This window comes from Alnus glutinosa, chromosome 10 (assembly GCF_958979055.1).
Source record: "Alnus glutinosa chromosome 10, dhAlnGlut1.1, whole genome shotgun sequence".
Lineage (NCBI taxonomy): Eukaryota > Viridiplantae > Streptophyta > Magnoliopsida > Fagales > Betulaceae > Alnus > Alnus glutinosa.
This window is the reverse complement of record NC_084895.1, coordinates 23,578,038-23,601,220: the sequence shown is the minus strand read 5'-3', so window position 1 is coordinate 23,601,220 and position 23,183 is coordinate 23,578,038. Positions and strand designations below refer to the sequence as shown.

At 35.3% G+C, this 23,183-nt stretch overlaps 3 protein-coding genes across 3 annotated transcripts; 2 read left to right on the top strand and 1 right to left on the bottom strand.

Moving 5' to 3' along the window:
- The first annotated feature begins 7,103 nt into the window (after positions 1–7,103).
- On the top strand, positions 7,104–8,636 carry LOC133879588 (late embryogenesis abundant protein 6-like). The gene is made up of 2 exons (XM_062318209.1): positions 7,104–7,181; positions 8,374–8,636. Exons 1-2 carry the CDS (start codon positions 7,104–7,106, stop codon positions 8,593–8,595), a joined length of 300 nt encoding a protein of 99 aa, XP_062174193.1. The 3' UTR covers positions 8,596–8,636.
- A 3,339-nt stretch (positions 8,637–11,975) lies between these two features.
- On the top strand, positions 11,976–12,719 carry LOC133879223 (agamous-like MADS-box protein AGL80). Its single transcript, XM_062317754.1, has one exon. It carries the CDS (start codon positions 11,976–11,978, stop codon positions 12,717–12,719), a length of 744 nt encoding a protein of 247 aa, XP_062173738.1.
- A 7,046-nt stretch (positions 12,720–19,765) lies between these two features.
- Positions 19,766–21,173, bottom strand: LOC133879316 (probable F-box protein At4g22030). The gene has a single exon (XM_062317843.1). The coding sequence runs from the start codon at positions 21,104–21,106 to the stop codon at positions 19,892–19,894; it is 1,215 nt and encodes a 404-aa protein (XP_062173827.1). The 5' UTR covers positions 21,107–21,173; the 3' UTR covers positions 19,766–19,891.
- Positions 21,174–23,183: the final 2,010 nt, after the last annotated feature.

The following is a 23,183-nucleotide window of genomic DNA, read 5'->3' as shown; positions in this document are numbered from 1 at the left end:
CCGGCAAATTGCTCAACTTAATTAACTTGTAACTCACTGAAGGATTCACCTTCAAATTAAATCAGAGTAATAACGGGCATGCAGAAGTGGAATCATGATCTGAGATATTTTAGTTCTAAACTTGCAACGAAAGTACGTATCATCAAACACAGGCTCACAGCTTCCAAGCAAACATTACTATAATAATAACATTCTAATTACTTGAACCTTACAATATGAGTTATCCACTTGGCGTCTTCATTTCAACGAATTCCTCACTTTACTCTTATGAGACATGCTAATCTGTAAAACATCAAAGTGTTTCACAGTGGAAGGGTAAATAACTGCGTAAGTCCACGACTTAGTAAATAAATAGTCCCAAACCTTTCCACTTCTCTTCGATCATTGAGTTAAAGATTTATATAACATAAAGCTTAAATGTGGGTTTTCATAATCAATGTATATTGCTCCTGTTATTATGCTAAGGAAAATGATGGTTTATTTCAAAGAATAGATATGGCATAATACCGGTAACAATAATGTTATTTTGATGCAAGAAAATCATGACATATTCCATGTGGTCTATTCCAGGATATTAATCCATTCCAAGTAGAGTTGGCACTATCCTGAGGGACTTATAATACAATACCGGTATCCTACATATTGTACGCTACCATCCATCACTAGCAAATCGACCGAGTCTGACTTCGGTTGGTCCACATTACTAATGAAGTCTGTCTATAGTGACCACTAGGGGTGTGCATGGGGCGGGGCGATGCGGGTTTTCGCCTTTTTTGGCCCCGCCCTGCACCTTTGCGGGTTGGAAATTTCCAACCCGCAAACCGCACTTGATAAAGATTAACCGTGCGGGGCGGATCACTGTGGGGCGGGTTCGCGCGGGGCGGGGCTGGTATTTTGAGTGGCATTTTTATGTAATTTTGATTTTATTTTGTAAAAAATAAAAATTCAAAAAAATACTGGTTTTTTTAATAAAAAAATTAAATTCATATTAATTTTTCACAGAATCTTATGAATGCAAAGTCAATTTTTTAGGAAATCAACTCTGTTTCATTAAAGAAAAAAAATTATAATTTCAAAGCTCATTAAATTTAGTCCTTCGACATGTTGACACATATCTTTCAATCGTTCATATTTCCATACAAAAACATTTTCCATGGAATTAGCCTTGTAAACTAAACTAAAAACTCTATTAATTATAGATAAAATTCTAAGAAACATGATTTTATTTTATTTTTTCTTTTTTTCTCCTTTGTGCGGTGCGGGGCGGGGCGGGGTGGGGACCCGCATTTTTTAAAAGGCTAAACCTGCAACCCGCCCCGCCTAAATTTCTCAAATTAAGACTCTAACCTGCAAAAAAACCTGAAAACCCGGTCCTCTGCGGGGCGGGTGCTGCGGGGAGGGGCGGGGATTGCGGGTTTCGCACACCCCTAGTGACCACCATGAAAGCATGACTGCGCCAATTATAACAACCATTGGATCTAAGACCAAACATCTTCCCAAGTAATCTCTTTGACCATAGGGTCAAGCCCATATAGTAAGTACATGGTCATTATACCGCACGTACCGGTATACCATGTCATACAATGTAAATATTGTTCATTTATTAACGTTATAAAGTAAATATTACTAAGTGCGAACTTTTAGTAACAACAACAGGTTCACAACATATCATTAAGAAGAATAAGAATGTGTTTAATCAGCTGACATATCACACATTAAAAACAAGACTAGTTTTGTAAGTATTTACTTACCTCAAACGCTCAACCAAGGGTTCAGACATCTCAAACTCTCGCTGCTGCGAAATGTGACATAATGTTAGACAAAATAAACTGAGAGTCCTAATCCATGCACATAGAAATCCTAAAAACCACTTAAGCATTCTAACGCGACATTAAACCCTAATTACCTTTTCCTGGCCACGGTCGAATGTTCTGTATTGGGGTCGATTGCTCAATCATTGTGGGGGTCGTGTTGAAGTATTGATTAACTGCTCAAATTCACCTCTTCCTATTAACTTAAGCTTTTGGGATAAGCGGTAATTTAACATGGTAATCTATACTTTAACACTTTCTCTCACGTATGGGCTCAAACTCATTTTTAATAGGTGATGCCTAACACATAAAATATTTTAATTGAAATGTGAGGTAAATGAAAGAGACAGGGTTCAAACTCAGATTTTTTTTTGTTCTAATACTATGTTAAATCACCACTTATCCCAAAAACTTAAGCTAATAAGAAGAGGTAAATTTAATTACTTAATCAATATTTCAACAGGTCGAATGTTTGGTCCTCCGAGACGAACATTCGAGAAGTACCAGAAAGCACAAAAATCTTAAAACTCGTACTTAAACTGTTTTCTTTCCCAAACCAAAACTTAAAATAGCTTGAATACAATATGTTAAATCATGCCAACGTAAAAGTTTGTGAAAATAAGTGTAGGCTTCTAGTTTTTCAAAACAATTTTCCATATTCAAGAGAAATTAATTGTAAACTTATTATGACACATTTAAGATTTAATTACAACACATGTTTAGGGTATTAACAACATGAAAAGAGTTTAGAAGCCGAAATTCTCAAATGAAGTCGAACAACACCAAAGTCGCTCATTTCTCCAAAATCTCTCTCATTCAAAATATGGGTAATATGGATGCATGGAGGGGTAAGAGATGTCTGAGGGTTGTGAGGGGTGGTTTATATAGAAGGGGGTTGAGAGGATAAGGCGGAATGAGGTGGATAGTAGGTTAAAATTGTTTTGCAAGCTATATCAAGCGTTCGGTGTACTGGCTTGAACGTTTGATGTACTGTTTCGAAAATAGAAAGGGTTCCACATCAAACATTTCAAAGATTCCTTGAATGTCTGGTGGTCTTCGCTCGAACGTTTGATGGTCCATGTTTGAACGTTTGGTGGTCCTTGTTCGAATGTTTGAGGTATTACATGAAGATTGGAGCACACAACCCAATCATATGGGGTTAAATTAGTATGAAGACAAGTAAACTGCATAAAGACATCTTAAAATGCAAATGATGTTTGTTTATTGCTCACATATGATAATTTTTTATTGCATAAAATTCATTTTTTGCTTGAATTATGATTTATTTTATTTTATTTTATTGTTTATAAAGTTTGATATTCTAACGATGTCTTGAAGTTATACATAATTTAATCATATTTATTTACTGATTGTCGAATCATTTCTTTATTATATTCTTGAAACTTCTAGATAGTGTCGAGGCACATAGAAATTTCGTAGCACGATTGAGGTTTTGGTCATGGTAGATGGTGAAGTTAGCAGTAAGGAATAACTTACTAGCAACTTAGTGTATTGTTTGGTCATGACATTGTGTTATAGTTATGCTTTATTTGAATTTTAGAATTGGAATAAATTATAAACATTATAACTGTTACATTTCAAAGTTTGCAAGTTATAATTTATGAAGTATTTTGCTCTCATTAAGTTATATGGTATTTACGTTCCTTTGCATAATAAAAATGTAAGATCACTTATTTATTCTTCATAGGGTCAAGATGTGTTAATAGGGAAGTTCTCAATTTTTTCAGGTGTAACATTGAATTCCTTTGGACTCTGGAATAATATTCTGCATAGACATTGTATACCTCATGATACCATTATATTAAGTAATGTTGATTGGACAATTTCAAGCCCAAAAGTGATCTACAAAAAAATATTTAAGGCTCAAAAGTGATATAATTTGGGAACTTAATTTTAGATGAAATTTGTTGATTTTATTTTATATTTCGACATTTTGGAGTGGCTGTATTGAGACCTCAGAAATAATATACTTTAGTATGTAATATGTAATACCCCAGCTTACATTCAAAGGAAAATGGGGAGTTTTGATTTTGGTCTTAAAAGCTAAGCAAATTTAGAATGTTTTGCATTGGTAAGATTGTGAATATAGGTGACTTTTGGACTAGGTCATGGATTAAAACCGCCAGGGAATGGATGGTTTTAATTGGTGATGTTAAATTTGCAGGGTAAATGATTAGGATAAGTGAGATTTGTGATTATTAATACATTAGAAAGTGCAAAAAAAATTGAGAAGAGAGAGAGATTAGTTGGAATTTTCAGCGATTTAAGTTTTAATTTTGTGTTCCTAGTAGATGATGGAATGATTCAAAACTCACGTAAGTCATGACTCAATGAGTGATTGGTGTAATAAGTGCTCAAGAAATTTGAAATTCATTTCAATTGAGGTTTCACAATCATGCATGGTTTGAAATTCTATATTCACAAATTCTATAGATCATTTGTGAAGTTATACATAAACATGCACAACCCCAACAAGAGAACAAAAATAAAAAGAACACATGAACAAAGTAGCATTTTCATGGAGTGTGAGGGTGGAATAGTCTTTTAATTCCTTTGTGTATGTGTGCGTGTGTGTGTGTGTATTTTGTCATCTTGGAACCCAAATCCATGAATTTGATATGAAAATTAGTAGGTGGTTGATTTTGAAATATTGTCGTGTTAATTTGTTAAAATCTTTGTTTTCTATCTTTTGTTATATGTTCTCAAAATAAAAACATTAGCAAACAATCAAACACACAAAACATTTAAAAAAAAAGTTTTCACATTTATTTCATATCAGAACACTTTTTTCTTAAAAAAGAAAAACACTCTTCAAAACTCATTAACACATATCCCATTATATATAAAAAGGCATTCAAAGAATATCTGAATTAAAAAGGGTCTATTGTCATGTGCATTTCAATTTTCTTTACTGTTGAAGTGTTTTTGTTATCTTATTGATGATTGTGCAGTGGATCTCTATAGCTGCCTTGGTCATCTTTAATTTGCTTGTAATACATGCATGCTAGGGGTGTAAAATTGGTCGGTAGCCGTTACTAACTGGTAACTGGCCAACCGGTTTTGTTACAGGTTGAAAATAATCGATAACCGACCCATCGAAGCTATTTTTAATTTTAAAAAATATTTAAACCGATTATAACCGGTAACTAGGTGGGTATGTGGGTGTGTGTGTCTATATATATATTCTAGCCTCTAGGTTTTACTTTTTGATTTCCATTCCAACCGTCCGCCTCTTTTTCTTTCTCTTTACTTTCTGCCGTTCTACTTCTTTGAATCGTTTGAATTTGGAATTTCTCTTTTTTCTTCTTCTTCAGTTCCTCTTTTTCTTTTCTTTTTTTTCTTTTTTTTTGGGCCCAAAAATCCAATGTTTAAAAATGCCCTTTTTTTTTTTTTGGGTTTTAAAAAATGGCTAAAAATGTCTAAACTAAACCCAAACAACCAATTGTTTAATTTGTTTACCAGTGCAAATAGCCAGGTACCAACCAGTAATCATCGGTTATTAAATAACCGATTAACCGGCTACTTGATTACTGAAGTCGGTTGGAGATTCTGGCCAACTAGCTATGCCGATTACAGTTACCACTTTTTGCCAATAACCAGTAACCGTAACCATGATTTCACTTCTAATGCATGCAACTAAGAAGAAGAAAATCCTAGCTATCATCAATCTTTTTGCCACACCGTTTTTTGTGGTTATTTTTCGTCATATATATGGGCTCTTCTGGCTTTAGAAACAAGCTTTGGTAGAATTGCTCATCCCAAGGCCAATTCGAACGAGCGACAAAATTTTAACTTGTTCAAATGAGTACTAAATGGTCTAGTTTGAACTGCCTGCAACAAATTTTTGTAATCTGATTTTCTTTTAATGTTTTGTTAGGGTTAAGAGTCCAGGTAGTTTAAACATATGTTTTGGCCGTCTAGAGCCCCGGTTTTTGATGTGTTGTGATTAGAAATCAATAAGAAACACTCGATGAGTGGTTTTTATTTATTATTATTTTTAATCTTTTTTGCCTCAATTTCATTATTGATTCTTGGTTTTGGGAAGAATTGTAATTCTTGTTCTTGTTAATTCAACGAACACACTATGTCGCATTGCAACAATTGGTATCAAAACCCAGCAACTTTCCTGCCATGGCGCAAAGAAGACATGACATAGGAAACAAATATGCAAGCCTTGGTGTTGTGTAAGAGCGCGAAGAAACAACACGTGGGGAGCGACTAACGGTATGGGAGCAATGCATGGACAAGCAATTTGATCAGCTTACAGATCAAATTGGTGCACAAGTGGGAGCGCTAATTGAACAATTTGCCGCCATGGGTGATGCTAATAGCTAGTCGTCGTTGCCATTAACCAAATCCGCGTGTCTTGGATGAGGATGACAAAGTTAACCTTTAGTGATTAGATGCGATCTCAACGGAGAAATTTACGGTTTAACCTGCCGGATCCGCGATACGTTGCCTTGACCGTTATTTATGAGCCTTAAATCCATCTACCGAATCCATCCATCTTATATATGTTGAGGAGGAAAATGAGTTTGTTGATGAAGAGTTCTTAGAAGAGGAGTTCATTGATGAGGAGTTCCAACATGCATGAAGAAGACATATGCATATTGAAGAGCCTTTTCAAGAATTATTGGAACCTATAATATTGATGTTGGTTAGGAAGATTTTATGGAAAATTCTTTGTCATATGATAAAACAATCGGTTGGATGAGATAAGTCTCTCAAATAAAACAGAAAATTTTGTTGATGAAAATGTTATATATATATATATATATATATATATATATATATACTTCATGTGTTTGATGAACGCCCAAAAAATGAGGAATATTTAATATCCTTATTTACTAAAGCTCCCACAAAAAAGATTTTTTTTTTTTTTTAAATAAAAATAAAAGAAGGAAGATTCATAATTATCAAAAGAAAAGGGCCGAGAGTTTCACAGATTTCGTAATACTTCGCAAATCTTGGAAGTCATCGATCGGTGAGGAAACTTCTCATTTATTTAAGCGTTATATTCGGCTTAATTAGATGAGATTAGTCTCCTCAAGTGTCATCCACAATTTGGTATTAAATGTCTGCATGTATGACACGTGTCAAGTATCCTGCCATATGTTAACAGAGAGACAGAGAAGTTTGTACGTGATCAATCAGTGTATAAATGTGGAATATGTGTGGTGTTTTTAGGGCATTGTATTTGCTTGCCATTCATTGAGTTTCCGCAGGTTTAGGTTTTGAAGAAGACAGGGACAGCACAGTACGGAAAAAATGCAGGCTGTGAAGGAGAAGCTACAAGATATGAACGCCATGCGCAAGGTCAAGGCTGAAGCCAAGGCCGAAGAGCAGGTAATTAATTAGAAGGAATACCATAATTAAGATGATAAACATTTTGATATATGCTGGGTTGTGGGTCATTTTGTTTTGTTTTTGGTTGTGCTATTGATTAGGCAGTGTTAATATTGATGATCTATAATATAATGTTTCGAGAATTGTTAAAATATTAATTAAATAATTTTTTTTTATTAATTTAATTTTTTTATGATAAGTAGTGATCTACTTAATTAATGTCATATCAGATCCAAATGTCACGATGAGTTCGAACTCTGACTCTACAATTCACCTCATTTCATATTAAATATTTCACGTACGTGTTGGGTGTCACTTGTTGAGAAGTAGTTTAAACCCATACATGAGATGGAGAAAACTTTTTACATAATCGGTGATTTAACGTAAACCAATACACAAGCATCTCGTCAAGGGTCATGGATAGATTTTTGAATCTCCAAGTGAAACATATTAATAATATATCTTGCACCTTATACACATTCTAGATTTATAGGTTTATATTAAATTTAGAGGTAAATATATTTAAGCCCCTTGAACTAATAGTTATTTTCAACTTAGACCCACAAACTAACAAGTGTGATACTTGGATCAATACATCAAACTACCATTTTGTATTAAGAAAAAAAAAAGGCCACTTTGTTTGCAAGGATAGAAAAGTACGTGGTCAAGTTTTTTACCCGATACTTCCTAAAATACCTATATTTTTCTAAAAGACAAATCAATTAAAAAAAATATATAAAAAAAGTCTCCCCAAACCAATTGCTGGCCACCCCCAACGTACCGCTCTTGGGGTGGAAGGACAAATCTGGTTTTTTAATGGTCAAAGTGAGAGTGTTTTCAAAAGATCAATTTTGGTCAAACTGGTCACATGCATGGCACGTGACTAGCTTTTCATCCATTCTAACGTCTCACGCTAATGGAAGGGTATTTTTTTTTTCTCACGAAATTGTAATTTAATGTATCCAAGTACCGCACTTAATTGTTAGTTGGTAGAGGCTAGATCAGCTAAGTATGTTGAAAAAATATATAATTGTTAGTTCAAGGGATTAAGTTATTATAGTTACCCCCTAAATTATAATATACTAATCATTCACTTTTGAGACTATATATCATTTAATATAGAGCATAATAACTTATACTAAAACGTTTATATATATATTTTCAAATTTATCAATTTTTATTTTATATGTAGGCGGAAAAAGACTTGGCAAAAACCAGGATGGATGTAGCTCATGAGGTTAGACTGGCAAAAGAGGCTGAAGCCACGATGGAGCTGCATGTGGCCAGGGCTGGGCAGAAGATAGAAAGGGAAGCAGCCAAGCATGAGCCTATGCACCCAAATGCAACTCCCAATATCGTCGATCCAGCCGACCATTGTGTTTTGGCAGCAGAAAATAACACATCCCTCAATTGATAAAGAACAAGTTGCGTAACCATTCATTAAAATTCAAATATTGTTGAATCTCATTTTTTTTCTTCATTATTTTATTTTCTAAGCAAATCACAGTGTGTTTTCATGCCAGTTATTTATTGATGTTTCATATATATATATATAGTACGTATAGCATGCAATTTATGCATTTCCATGCTTCTCTACATGTGTACTTATTTACGTACGTGGGGAATAATAAGCCATGATCGAGCAATTAATCATGCATTAATTTGGGCGTAATTTACTGCTAAGATGCTGTGTTTATATATATAAATTAAATTATTAAATTCATCAATTTCTATTCACTTAAGCTTGATCAGCTTTTAGAATAAGTGGTGATAAGCTCAAGCTTTTAGAATAAGTGATGATGATCAGTTTGAGCCCATACGTGAAGAAGTGTACGTATTAGAATATAAATTAATAAATGATAAAATTTATAACCAGTGATGAGTTTGAGCCCATATGTGAGGAGAGTACTGTTAGAATATAAATTAATAAATTATTAAATATTTCGTTTCCTATCAATTATATATATGTAACTATGCTGCGCGCCCGTTTCCTGGTTAACTCGATAGTTGGAGTTGAAAAACGATAGACTTGTTCTTGCAAAGCCATTTTCAAATCGGGATGTGTCGATCTCTTTCAAATCAAAAAGGGGCATATCAAACCATTAAGGATGGTGGTTCAGTGGCTTAAAGACAATTCCCATGTGATGCAGTAAACACTAGGGTTGGAAGAATCTTTATGCTTGATTAGTGTAAACCATTTGAAGTCCCATGCACTAATGTTCTGAAAGTTTTGGATCAATCTATGAAAAAAAAAAAAAGAAGAAGAAAGAGAAGGGGTCACATCAAAGAAATTGAGCTAGGTATACGTACACATTTTACTGGATGGAGTACTCTTTGTGGTGATGGTATTCTCATAAACATCATGTCCAAAAAACTTTTAGAAATTCCCATCTTCATTTTTTTTTTTTTTTGTATAGTAATGGTACAAGTGTACGTCATATTTACGTGCCAATAACTTGACTTTTGACCTAAATGTCTACTAATTTAAGTGATAACATTGAAATATGATTATGTAATTATGTCTTAATTACGATTACATAAAAATAGTGCTCAAAATATACTTATGTACGTCATGACAGACGTACATGAAGTCCGGTGATAAATGCACATGTACACCCAAATATCTTCTAGATATATATCTTTTTTCTTTTCCATAATTTCACCGTTATCTTTTCTCCTATATATCTCTCTCTTTAATTAATAGGTTTATATATATATATATAGATGACTACATCGGTCCCTTCTATATTTGCCACGCCTTCATTGTTGTCTTTTTTTATTTTTGTTAGTCCTTCATTGTTGTCTTGGAATGTGAAATAATTAAGAAGCAATTATATATGTGCAAATAATAAGGAAAGAAATTAAGGGAAGAAAAGGGCACACAAATTGATTTTCAAAAACTCTATCTATATATATATATATGGAATCAAATTGATTTGTACACTTAATTGGCCAAGTGGATATATCTATACATCGGGAGTGAGTCATAATCTATATCTCAAGATTTGAGCTGACAATTTTTGGAAAATTCTCTCTCCCCACTATTAATTTGTTATAATTTACTGTGACAAACAAAAGAAAAAGAAAAAAAAAAAAAAGAAGGGACTCAAATGTCATGATGAATGAGCTACACTAGCATCTTTCTAAAGCAGTACCAACCGTTATTACTTGTCATTCAATCTTAGGATCCATCATTAGAATAAGAATATATGTTAGTTGATTAAATTCACCTTATCTCATTAATTTAAGTTTTTAGACAAGTAATGATTTGACAATATAATCATATTTAATTGTCCCACTTAAATATTTTAAATGAAATCAAGAAAATTTATTTTACCGTCAAGATTTTGTTTAATTTGTTGCAGTGTATATATAATATACCACGTCATTTAAATGGCATATTAACGCATACACCATTAAATTTGTGAAATTTAATTTAAACAATAAAATGTATCTCTTAATTTACAATTCAGTGAAATGGGGAAGTGATCCACTTAAATAACATGTATTAATTCTTCAATCAATTCGGTATAATTAATTGTTTCCATGGCACCGCAATTCCCTCAGCGTGTATCTCTACTCAGGATTTCTTAGCTGTAGTAATAGTAAAGCAATTAAGATTCCATTTCTAGCTAATTTCTTGGCTGGCGCTAGCTATATGCTTTACATGCAAGCTTTGCTCCCTGATTATTTTTTAATTTTTTTTTTTTTAATTTTTTTTTTATTCAAGAGGAACTTTTTGACATATTACATACTCTATCATGTAATTAGTTGTGCCACATAGGGCTGGAAATTTTTGAGACTGTCTCATAAATTCAATACAAAATTAGCGGATAATGGTTGAAGAGTCTGGCGCATTTAATTAAATGGATCGTGTTAGAATTAGCTTATATAATTTTATTCTCATGCTTCAACAATATCACTCGAACTTAACACATGGCAATATTAGGACGACTAACAGTTTTTGACATGAACCAAACAAGAAATTTGCGATTGGGTTAAAGTTGAGGAATTTGACCATTTTAGTATACTAAATACGGCCAATTTAGATTTCCTAATCTTAAAATTAAGCTGGTCTGACCTCCATACCAACTAATTAGAACTTCCTTGGCATGCATAAATAGGTTTTTCGATTCTCTGAACCAACTCGAATTTAACCTGCCTGGCTGGAGACTAAATCAAAGTATCTTTTTCTCTTAATTATTTTTTCATTATGTCAAATGATAAGATTTGAACTAGTGTTGTATGCTCTAAATGATGACAATCCCTACAATTGGGATGCTCAAATTTTACAAAGACAGTGGAATCCAACTGCGCGCGCTCTGGACAGGTTAAAGTGCATGCGTGCGGAATTTGCCTGCCTAAGGTAGGTGAGCCCACAGCCTCCTACTTAAGTACTGGTCAATTGTATGGAATCCCAATCCGCATGCTCTATGGTGATCACGTCCTACATTAGGTCAATACAACTTGGTTGGCTTCGGTTGGTGGAGTTCAAAACCCTCCAAATTTGGACCTGAATAATAGCCAGATCTAGTTATAATGTCTACAATAAATTCAGAAACCCAAATAATACATATTGTTCATTATGAGAATCTTACAAAATAATCAATTGTCCAACCAGCTGTCCATATATCCAGCTATTCAACTACGCAATCTTCCACATTAACAAAGGCATCTCTATCTTTAACCTATAAATACATGCTTTTTTGGAGAAAAAAAAAATTACCAGAAGTGTCTGCCAAACAGCCATCAAAACCCATATTTCCTCGAGAAATCATCTCTGGCTAGCCAGCCATGACAAGAAAGAAAGTTAAGCTTGCATACATCACAAACGATAGCTCAAGGAAGGCCACCTTCAAGAAAAGAAAGAAAGGGCTGTTGAAAAAGGTGAGTGAGCTTAGCACCCTTTGTGGGATCGAAACATGCGCAATTATTTACAGTCCTTATGAACCACAACCTGAGCTTTGGCCATCCCCCATGGGAGTCCAACGTGCGATCGCAAGGTTGAAGACGATGCCGGAGGCCGATCAAAGCAAGAAAATGGTGAACCAGGAAAGCTTCCTGAGGCAAAGGATAACCAAAGCTCAGGAGCAACTGAAGAAACAGCAGAGAGAGAACCGGGAGAAGGAAATGACGCAAGTCATGTACAGAAGCTTGGTTGGAGAAGGGTTGGGAAATCTGAGCATTGGCGACTTGAACGAAATGGGGTGGCTTATTGAGAAGAACATAGCGGAAATTGAAGAGAAGATTAAGTCACTTCAACAAAAGCCTCCTCCCCAAGCCATTAAGACTGAGGAGAATGACCATCATGATCAGGCAGCAGCAAAGAACACGATTGGTTTGGGTATGGATGCAACACAGAATCAGCAGCAATGGTTAATGGAGTTTCTGAAACCCAATGAAGACTACATGGCAATACAGAATCATCAATGGTTAATGGAGTTGCTGAAATCGAATGATCAGAACGTGGGTTTTGGCAGGAACGAAGACGTGCTTCAGCCATATGCATTCAACAGTAACAGTAGTTTGTGGTACTAGTTTCCCTTTCCCTTAAATTGTGCATGATTTCCTGTGAAAAAAAACATGCACGTTGTTGGAATAAAGGAGCAAAGCTACGCAAATATCAAGGAGAAATATGGCCGGCCGGTTAGCGAATTATGTGTAGCTAATCTTTTGTTTTTTTGTTTTCAATTTCCTTACTTTTCCACTCCCTTAATTACTCCTTAGTACTATAGTTTTTATCTCGTTCTATATTTTTCTTGAAGTTTGGTAATCTCTCAAGTCTTATTACAGTTTTTGTACGTACTTTGTGGGAGCAGATAGCTAGTAAACCCTATCATAAATTGAAACAAAATAAGAATATTCTGAGCAGGAAGGATATTTATTAATAATCCTGACATGAATGCTCATTTAAATCTACAGTAATGTAAAGGGATATTTAAAATCTTCTGGATTGCTTGTAGTGCAGGATGGAATTCTTAAAATCCTAATTATTATTTTTGAGGCAATTGTCATATCAATACTTAACACCCGTAGAGAATCTTATTTTTTTTCTAAGTTGTACGGTATAAGTTGACAAAATTTACATTATTTAATAAAAGTATAATGTTAAGATTTTAAAAACTCTACCTCGAAAATCCAATTATGAATTTGAAAATGAGATGAAGGTAGGAGATGGCCATGGGTGCGTAGGAGATGGATTTATATCAGTTTTCTTTTAGCTAGGAAACTCTACTATATATATAGTGCATGCTCTTAAAATTTCAACGATTATTTTTAGATCACTTTATTTAGATTTTATCATCTTTAAGGGCTCGCTTGAGTTTGCGATCGATTTCAAAAAGTGAAATTTAAAAATAGCGATGTTAAAATGTATGATTTAAAAACGCATTTAAGTAGCAAAATCGTAGTTTGACCTTTAAAATTGCAATTTAACCTTTTAAAATTGTGCATTTTTAAAAAAAAAAAATATCATATTGCCTATACTTTGAAAACGTTAATTTTCTGAAATTTAGTTTAAATATAATTTTTTTAATAACGAAATCACAATAATAAATACACCCTTACTAATCCAGTATTTACTATATATGAATTCAATTTGGACAAAAATTTCCTACAAACCTAGAATGCGCTTCTCACATGCTATTTTAATAGCATTAATAGAAAAACGTGTGCTTCTCACATGTTTAAAGGGCACATGTCACTCTTATACGTGGGTTGTACGAAATTTCCTACAAACCGATTTGTAGGATTGTGCAAATTCACCGATTACCGCCTACCGAACCGCAGCTGAACCAACATCGACCGTCTACCGACTCTACCGACAAAATTCGGTTCAGTAGTCGGAGGAGAATCTTTTAACAGAAAGTTGGTCGATTCGGTAGGCAGTCGGTTAAACGGTTAACTGACTTACCGAACTGGCTCGAACCGATGATTAGCCGACCGCTTAACTGAACGGCCTAAATTGAAACAAAGTCGTTTTAGTGATAACGAAACAATGTCGTTTCAATTAAACTTTTTTTTTTTTTTAAAGAATAAAAAATCAAAGCAGCATCGTTTCGTTACACATGAAACGACACCGTTTTATGAGGACTATATATTCATTGCTTTTGTGAATCATGAGTCCGTGACCTTGACCTAGCCGGCTAGCCCTCTCCATTCCATTTTCACCTTTTCGGACTACCAACCACCGCAGCGCCTCCCGGCCCTCCCCACGACCCCACCTGTGACCTGTGACCTATCCCCGCCGAATTGGCATTCGGCGAATTGCTTGAAGCCTGAAGCCTGACGGGTGTCTCTTGCGCTGAACACGGATGGGTGAGTATTTGTCTCCATGTGCTAATATTAAAAAAAATTACTATATATTAAAAAAAAAATTACTCCTAAATTTTTTTTATCAAACCGAGCCCATGTAATTGCAAATAAATTTCTTTTTGATTGAATTGGATGAGTATTACTCTCCGCGTGCTTGAATTTTGTGGGTGGATTGGATGACAAATAGTCGATCTTGGTGTGCACAACTTGCTGCGAAGCTTACAGTAATTAGTAATTGGTCAATGGTAAAATAGCCATGTTTTATTATTATTAAACGGTGCTTAGCTAAAGAAAAAATTGTATTATTCATTATTTTTTCTCAGTTTGATTGTAGTGCGGATGGGTTGTCTCTTGCGCTGACATCACTGTTCCCGCTGCGCATGACTCTGTTTTCCTGGTAAATGCAATGAATTCACCTTTATTCTCTTAATTCATCATTCAACTCAAATTGTACTTATAACTACTTACACATATTTGTCTTGGTCGAAATGTCGGTTAGTGGTTACATTCGGTCGATATTCCAGTTTTGATGAAAATATTACAAAAAATTTAAAATATAAATAATATTATTTAGTAAACTGTTATATAATTTGACGAAATAGCTATGATAGTGAAACTTGGTCTTTGAATCAATATTAGTAAAAAAATAAATAAATTAGTTAGAACCCCACTTTCACAACCGGCTTGGATGTTCTGTTCAACTCGTAATTTGTGGTTGTCAAGATTGTGTCACCAAGTTGGCTATGATGGGGAAACCCTAAACCTATGGTTAGGGTTTTAAAATAAATTTGCTTGAATCGAAATTCATAAAAAGAGTGTCCTAGGAAGAGTCAACCTCACACTATACTAAACTGGTATATCTATTAACAGAAGCTTGTTATGCCAAAAAAACACAAAAACACTCACGGTTAGTTTTCGACCAGTGACGAAATTAATGCGGTTAATTTCCTAGGAAGAGTCAATTTTCCTTGTTCTTGAATCATCGATAATTGATGTTGTGATGATGTTGTCCTAGTATGAAAAGTTTGATCTTTATTAATTTATTATTTTCATAATCCAGATGGATGCACCTACACTTATGGTTATTGGTACTGGTACACCTACACTTGCACCTACATTATCAGTAGCTACATCTTGTTATCCATCTCCTCCTATTGATAGACATGATAGTTCAATAGGTATTGAAGAAAACATTGATGTTGAATGTGATTCTGATGAGTTGGAGACGGATACACAAGGGATTAGATGTGCTGGTTGTGGTGGACGACCACCACTCCCTAAGAACAAAAGAAAAAGAAAAAGAAATGTTAGGAAAAAATTCATAGTGTGGCAACATTTTACTAATGATCTAGAAAGTCCTGCAGATAAGTCTGGGGCATGTTGTAATTATTGTGGGCTTGAGTATAAATGTCACAGAAAGAGCAATGGCACCTCTAACATATTGTACCATGCCAATTGCCAAAGCATGCCAACAGTACAAGGCATTACTAGCTAATCAAGATGCATCTCAATCTAAGTTTACTTTTGAGTCTGTGCCAAGTGAGGGTGATGGTGGTACTGGTAGTTGTAAGAACCTAATAATTGCAAAGTACTCTAAAAAAATCATTAGGGAGACACTTTGTGAGATGATTATTGTGTATGAAATGCCTTTTTCAACTGTGGATAGGATGGAGTTTAAGAAATTGTTCAAGGTTCTTGAGCCTCGATTTAAGCTTCTTTCTCGCTATACATTGATGAGGGATTATGTCAAATTGCATATGCGGACTAAGGAAACAATGAAGACCAAGTTTTTGAAAATTGGTCAAAGGGTTTGTTTAACCACTGACATATGCATGGACTTCGATTCAAAATATGAATTACATGTGCATCACTGGACATTTCATTGATCCTAGTTGGAAATATTAGAAAAGAATATTGGCATTTCGCCGAGTGTCAGATCACAAGTGGTTAACGAATGCGAAAGAATTGGAGCAATGTTTGGAGGAATGGGGGATTCCAGGGTCATTGACAGTATCACTTGACAATGCAAGTACAAATGATATTGTAGTTGATTGTTTTAAAAAGCGAACTATAGCCAATAATGGAGTTATTTGTCACCATGAGTTTATTATGTAAGGTGTTGTGCACATATTATCAATCTAATTGTGCATGAGAGATTGAAAGATGTAGATAATTCAATCGTAAGGATCCGAAATATGGTGAAATATGTAAAGGGATCCCCTCAAAGATTGGCCATCTTCAAGTCTTGTGCGGAAATGGAGACAATTGGGTATCATGATTCATTGGTTCTTGATGTTCTAACTCGATGGAACTCTACTTATATGATGTTGGATGTGGTAGAGAAGTATGAAAGTGCATTTGAACTAATGTCAGATGAAGATGTGAGTTTTGGGAACTACTTGTGTGAGGATGGTGGAGGAAGAAGGGGGTTAAGGGTTCCGCTTGATGAAGATTGGAAAAATGTTCAAAACTTAGCTAAATTTCTGCAAGTGTTTTATGAGGTGACAATTGAGATATCGGGTTCCATATACTCGATTTCTAACAATTATTTCATTATACTCCAAAATGTTTATAATACTTTGATGGAGTCTTGTGAGAGTGATGATGATTCGTTTAGGTCCATGGCGATCAAGATGAAAATGAAATATGATAAATACTGGGGAGACTTTGAGAAAATTAACCCCTTGTTGTTTGTCGCTTCTGTGCTTGATTCACGTTACAAGATGATCATTTTAAAATTTTGGTCCAAAAGTAATGTAGGTGAAGAAAAAGCAGAGATGATTATCACCAAATTGAATAATGCATTGGAACAGTTGTATAATCTCTATGCTAAGAATGTTGGAGGAAGTGGGGACAAGTCAAATGAAGAGCAGAGTTGCGGAAATTTAGCCTCAGTGGGTGCGGGTACTTCTACTACTTGTAGAAGTAAGAAAGATGCTTTAACGGACTTCCATTCACTTCGGGCGTCCATAAATTTGGCATTGTGTCGGACAGTGATAAAAAGATATTTTGCGGAAGATGTTGAGCCACCATGTAAACTTTTGATGCTTTGATGTGGTGGAAGATAAATTCATCAAAGTTTCCAATTCTAGCTGAGGTTGCACAAGATGTCTTGCCAATTCCGATTACCATTGTTGCTTCCGAGTCAGCATTTAGCACTGGAGGTCGCATCATAGATCCTTTTCGGAGTTCTTTAGCTCCGAAAATAGTGGAGGCTCTTATATGTACTCATAATTGGTTGAGATTTTCTTAGGTCAGTGAGCATGATGAGTTACATATTCTTACTTTTGAAGATGAAGATAGCTACAAGCTTGACTCAAGTAATATTTGTTAATCATATTTGTTCATTTCATATTTGTTAATTGATTCAATTATTCGATTGAATTGATTTTTACTAATTCTCTTAAAATTTCCTTGTGGTAGAAATTATGTCTGACTCCATCACATTTGACAATGAGACTTGAAGGATGTACTTTGTCACGTTGAAAGTAAGTGGTATGTTTTTTCATCTTATTATTTTCTTGACACTTACTTGTTTGTGGTCTAATGGTCTTTTACTCTTTTTTATTGATCACTATATTTATGACTTATGTTTTTTGATTTGTTTGATCATTGAAGGATTAAGGAAGCAAATTGAAAGTCATCACATGTCTCTTGGAGGAAGTTTTTATTTCTCTAATTCTCTTTTGGAGTTTTTGTTGGAGACTTGGAGCTGTAATTTTTAGCTTGTTACTATTAAATTATGATTTTGTAACTTTTGTTTGAAATTATGGAGCTTTTGGAACTAATAATGTTTTGAATTTTGGAGTTGTTGCCTGTTGGTGGAAACTTGATAAGTTTATACTTATTATTGTGAGTTGGTATTGAGATAGAGATAGAATATATTCTTTTTGTTTGATGTGTGCTATGATGAATCCTGAATTTAATATTCTGATTTACCAGAATATGCAAAGGATTTCTGAGCAAATTCTTTTAGACAGTCTTTCATTAGTTTCAATGTTTCATGTATTTTTAAATTTTTTTCCTGCATTTTTTAGGATGATACAGATATTACTATTTTTTCTTGCTGCTTTTTTTTTTCCCTGCTTTTAGTCTTTAGAACATATGTTTTCCTACTTTTTTTCTTGCTTTTTTAATTTTTTTCCCTCCAGGCTGCAGCTAGCTAGTAGCTGAACATTAAGTTATTTTTATTTTTATTCAAGTATTAATGTATTATTGAAGAAAAGTAGAGTAATCAGTAATTTTGTAATTTATTATGAATGTATGATTGTGAGTTGTGGTTTGCACTCAGAACTGAGTGTCTGAGTGCATTTGACTCATTTTGCAATTTGCACAAAGCACAATTGCACTCACCGTGAATTGGATTTTTATGTAATTATGTTATGTTTTCCACTTTTCTAGTTTTTTCTATTTTTATGTATTATTGTTTTTTCTTTTAAATTATGTAAAAATGACTCGAGGCATAAGAATATTCAATAATTTTCATTTGAAATTTGAAATTTGGAATGGGCCACCGGCATTGGCTTGGGGTGGACTAGTAGTGGTGCGGGGGCTTCTGGGCAGGGGCTACTGGCAATTGGCAAATATTTAAAATTATTTTGACCTATTAAAAAATAAGGCCCAAATCAAGAAGGGCCAGAAAGCCCATTTTAAGGCTTATTGTTAACCTAAACCGATTAATCGACCACCTTAATCGATTGTTAACCAACGCCTTAACTGACCGCCTGCCGATCTTCTGCCAATCGCCTTAAGTTCTTAACCGAGTTAACCGAAAACTTCAAAAATATTGCTTGCCGGTTAAATGTCGGTGAATTAACCAACTTAACCAACCAAGTCGGTTAACCAAACCGCGTTAACCGATTTAACAACCGACTGAATCGCTGCACACTCTACCGATTTGTAAAAAATTTATGTCTAATTCAAAGTATTTTAAGATCCTGTGAATTCGTGTGCAGAAGACAACTTTTTAAATATTCTAAGCCGTACAATTGGACCATTCTTTTTTTTGAATTGTCTGCGCTCTGCTACATATATACTATACTAATTAATCACTCAATAATTTTCTTGTGAATTATCTACCCCAGAAATGTCTCCTTCAGCCGGCCTGCGCGTAAAGCATTTTATAAGTGCAACTTGACTGTACGTGCAACTTGTAATAGGATATATGTTTTTTTTTTTTTTTTTTAAGATAACTTGTAATAAATAAATTAACCATTTAATTAATATTTTAATACGTAGTAAATTACAATAAACTTTGTGAAGAGTCAATATTTTTGTACGTAATGAAAGAATCGAAGTTAATATTTTTCTAAGAGTTAATTACATGGGATAATGGTTAATTATACAAAGGAATTAATTAACTTGCATGTAAAAAAGAACCAAAGAAATGAAATTAATCAAAAAAGCTTGCTTGCAAATTCATCCGCTTCAGTTCCACCACCATGGGTAGAAGCCGATTTTCGGGCAAGTTTTCTGAGCTGTGACAAGCTTCGTCCCAGCTTCAAAGCCACCTTCATCTCAAACAACTCTCCATTTTCTCTTTTCTCCAAATCTTTTTCTTCAAGTTCGCCTTCAATCGACTCTTCCAACAGGTGAAAGAAGCCAGCGCAATTCCTGTACATCTCAAACACCATCCCGACTTGCCCGCCATGCTCAAAAGCAGTAACCGCGCTAGCTAAAGCGCCGGCAGTCACCGCCACTATCGCTGCCACCGATCCATCACCCACAAAAGCAGAGCCCACGGCCGCAATGCCGGTGAGCACCGGCCCTGCGACGGCCAAAATCTTGTTGATCTTCAACGCCAAGTTGCCTAGCCTTACGTAGTCCTCAATGTCTTTTCTCTTCACAATTTCAACGATATTTTTCATTTCCGCTTCCAGCTCCTCACTCCATCCATTCCTCTCCATCTTCCGGCCGTCACGCCGTTTTCCTGCATCATTTGATTTGTCTTTCTTCCTCGGCCACCAAACCGCCGGCACAAACGTTGCCGGGAATTTGTCAAGCATTGCTCCAAGCAAGGGAAGTGGGTAGGCTTTGTCAAGAGCCAACAACTTTTCCATCACCCTTTTCACGTCCTCCTCAGTTGTCGTGCGAAGAGCGAGCATAGCTTCGATTTGGCTCTGGAGCTGCCTGAACAACCTTCCGGCATTGCGCTGCTCTTCCGCAAGCTGTGAAGGCTGGATTTTGTTCATTACAAGCAGCATCGCCGTGGCGGCAGAATACAAGAGCGTGGAAGACAGTTTAAGAGCCAGAAGAGGCATTCCGACGCCTCCAATGGCGGCAACGCCCGCCATGGTCGCGGCAGCAAGAGTTATCATGTTGATGGAGCTCAAAAGAAGGGTGTTCCAGCTGTCACGCTGCTCTCCAATGTTGGTGTGCATGTCTACTCTGTCGGCCACGACCTCAAGGATGGCATAGAGCTGCGTATTTTTTTCTATCGGGACGTCCCTTAAAATCAATTCCTCTACCGCCTGGAGATTTCTTGTTGGGATTTTTGGAGCTGAGTAAAGGAGTCTCGGAAGTTTTGGGACGTGAATGGAAGCATTAATAATGGTTTTCTTTGATGAAGAAGATGAGGAGAATAGAAGAAATGAAGCTTGTAGGGAAGCCATTAATTTGTTTGATCCAGGAGGAAAGATTGAGAATGGGAGATAGAGGAAAGGGTACGTAGTAGGGTCTTTTTTATAGTAGCCAATTGGAAAGTGGTCAGCTGTGGAAAATATTGACTGGCTGAATGGTTCACAATGGCTGACCTTGAATCCCTCTCTGTACGCATATATAGTTTAATTTTCAAGTTCAAAGTTTTCTCCTTTGCCTTGGTTTCTCACTCTACACCCAATAAAAATTCAATTTTTAAAGGTAAAACTTCACTTAACAAATCTCCTAAATTTTCGTTACTTTTGAAATAAATTTATTTTTCAAAGTTTAAAAACTCTCACTTTAATGTATCTAATTTTTGCAATCTTATCCGTCAGTGGACATTCTCCACACTCAATTACACCAACTAACGTGGACCACTTAAAAAAAATTTTGTCTTCATTTAGCTCGTGTTAAGTCAACGGTAGGGGTGAGCTAAACCCACCCAAAACCACAGATCCGCCCCGAACTACCCCACTTTAGCCGATTTTTACATTGTAATTTGCAGTTTTTGGTTGAAATTCAGACTACCCGTGCGGTACGGGTCGAGGCACGGGTATAGCATTTTAAAAAAAACGGATCCTCGACCCTCACCGCATCGCCCCGCATATATACAACTAACACCTAAAAAAACCCTAAATTCATTTCATTTCGTCCTCCTACCTTGTGCCGCTTCTCAGTTCTCAAGTCACGGCTCTCAGTCTCTCACAAAGATTCATCATTTTGTTCACCTCTCTCTCGGCTCTCAGTCCACCATAGTGCTGCACACTAGTATTGGTTTCGATCGTGGGGATATATTGAAAGATCCGATCTCAGAGCCTTAGATTAGAAATTTGAAGATGACAAGCAACTTCCAAACCCATTTTTACTGCAAAAAAGCTTCTCCATAATTGTTGGTATTGCTTTTGTCTATCTCTGTTGAATTTTCGAAGGCTTATTTTGTTTGATGGTGTTTCTTTGCGTACTATTTTAGTGTTTTTGTTCTTACAAAATTGTTCTTTCAAGATTGGAGCAGAGTAGGGGTTTCTTGAAAGTGGAAACTGGAAGTGCGCCAATGTCCAATAAATGAAGATTTGGGTTCGATCTACAGATGCCCCGATCCGCCCCGCCAAACCCGCACTCCCCGCCCCGCTTCATCCCGCCCTGTACATACCCACCCTCCTCGGCTTCCCCTTGGAATATGCGGTTCATGGGTTGAAACTTGGCAACCCGTAGGGGTGCAAGGCAGGGGCAAGGGCAAAAAGGGCAGAAAACTCCCCCCCCCCCTCCCCCGCCCGTGCTCACCCTAGTTAACGGTATGAAATGAGTATAATAAAATAAACGTGAAGTGTAGCATTATTCAAAATATAAAAAGTAAAATATAACATTAATTAGTCATTAGTCAACCAAATAACATATAGTCATATGGATTTTAGCCGCTATCAAAGGCCAATCCTGTTTGGTCTATATAAATTATCTGGCAAACGGCCCAACGTTATCATTGATCTTCCACTAACAAACCAAGTTGGCAAGTTGGTCTCAAATGAAAAGAAATACTTTTCTTAATTAATTTCAAAGATTCTTGCTTTATTAACTGATTTTTTTTAGCCGCGTTTTTGTTTATTTCCTAATTAATTGGTTACAATCATTTTATGTGTTTAAAATTAGCCATTTAAATTTTAGATACTTATTAAATTATATATATATATATATATATATATATATATATATTTTCTCTCTTTCTCGTCGACAATATACGACAATGTCTGCCGCCATGGATTAGGTATATATGAATGCGATAATTTGGGAGTTGTTTGGGCCATTCAGCCTTTTCAACGTCCAATCCAACTAATTTGCCTACTTAACCAATTTGTCTTTTTTTCTTGTCGATCGTTTGTGCGTTTTCATTTTCGTTACTTTTTTTTTAAACAATAATTTATCCCCACCCATTTTTTTTTTATTTTTTTTGAGAAAAAACAAAAACTGGGCTCAGTTTGACAACACTTTTTAAGATAACATTTTACTTTCTAGTAAAAAAATAAAAGCATTAACAAACAACTCATTAACTCAACA

What these genes read in the sequence shown, in the direction of transcription:
- LOC133879316 (XM_062317843.1), bottom strand. Translation starts at nt 21,106, where the DNA reads ATGGCTTCCCTACAAGCTTCATTTCTTCTATTCTCCTCATCTTCTTCA.
- LOC133879588 (XM_062318209.1), top strand. Translation starts at nt 7,104, where the DNA reads ATGCAGGCTGTGAAGGAGAAGCTACAAGATATGAACGCCATGCGCAAG. An exon ending in AAGCCAAGGCCGAAGAGCAG is followed by an intron (nt 7,182 to 8,373) that starts GTAATTAATTAG and finishes TTTTATATGTAG; the next exon opens with GCGGAAAAAGACTTGGCAAA.
- LOC133879223 (XM_062317754.1), top strand. Translation starts at nt 11,976, where the DNA reads ATGACAAGAAAGAAAGTTAAGCTTGCATACATCACAAACGATAGCTCA.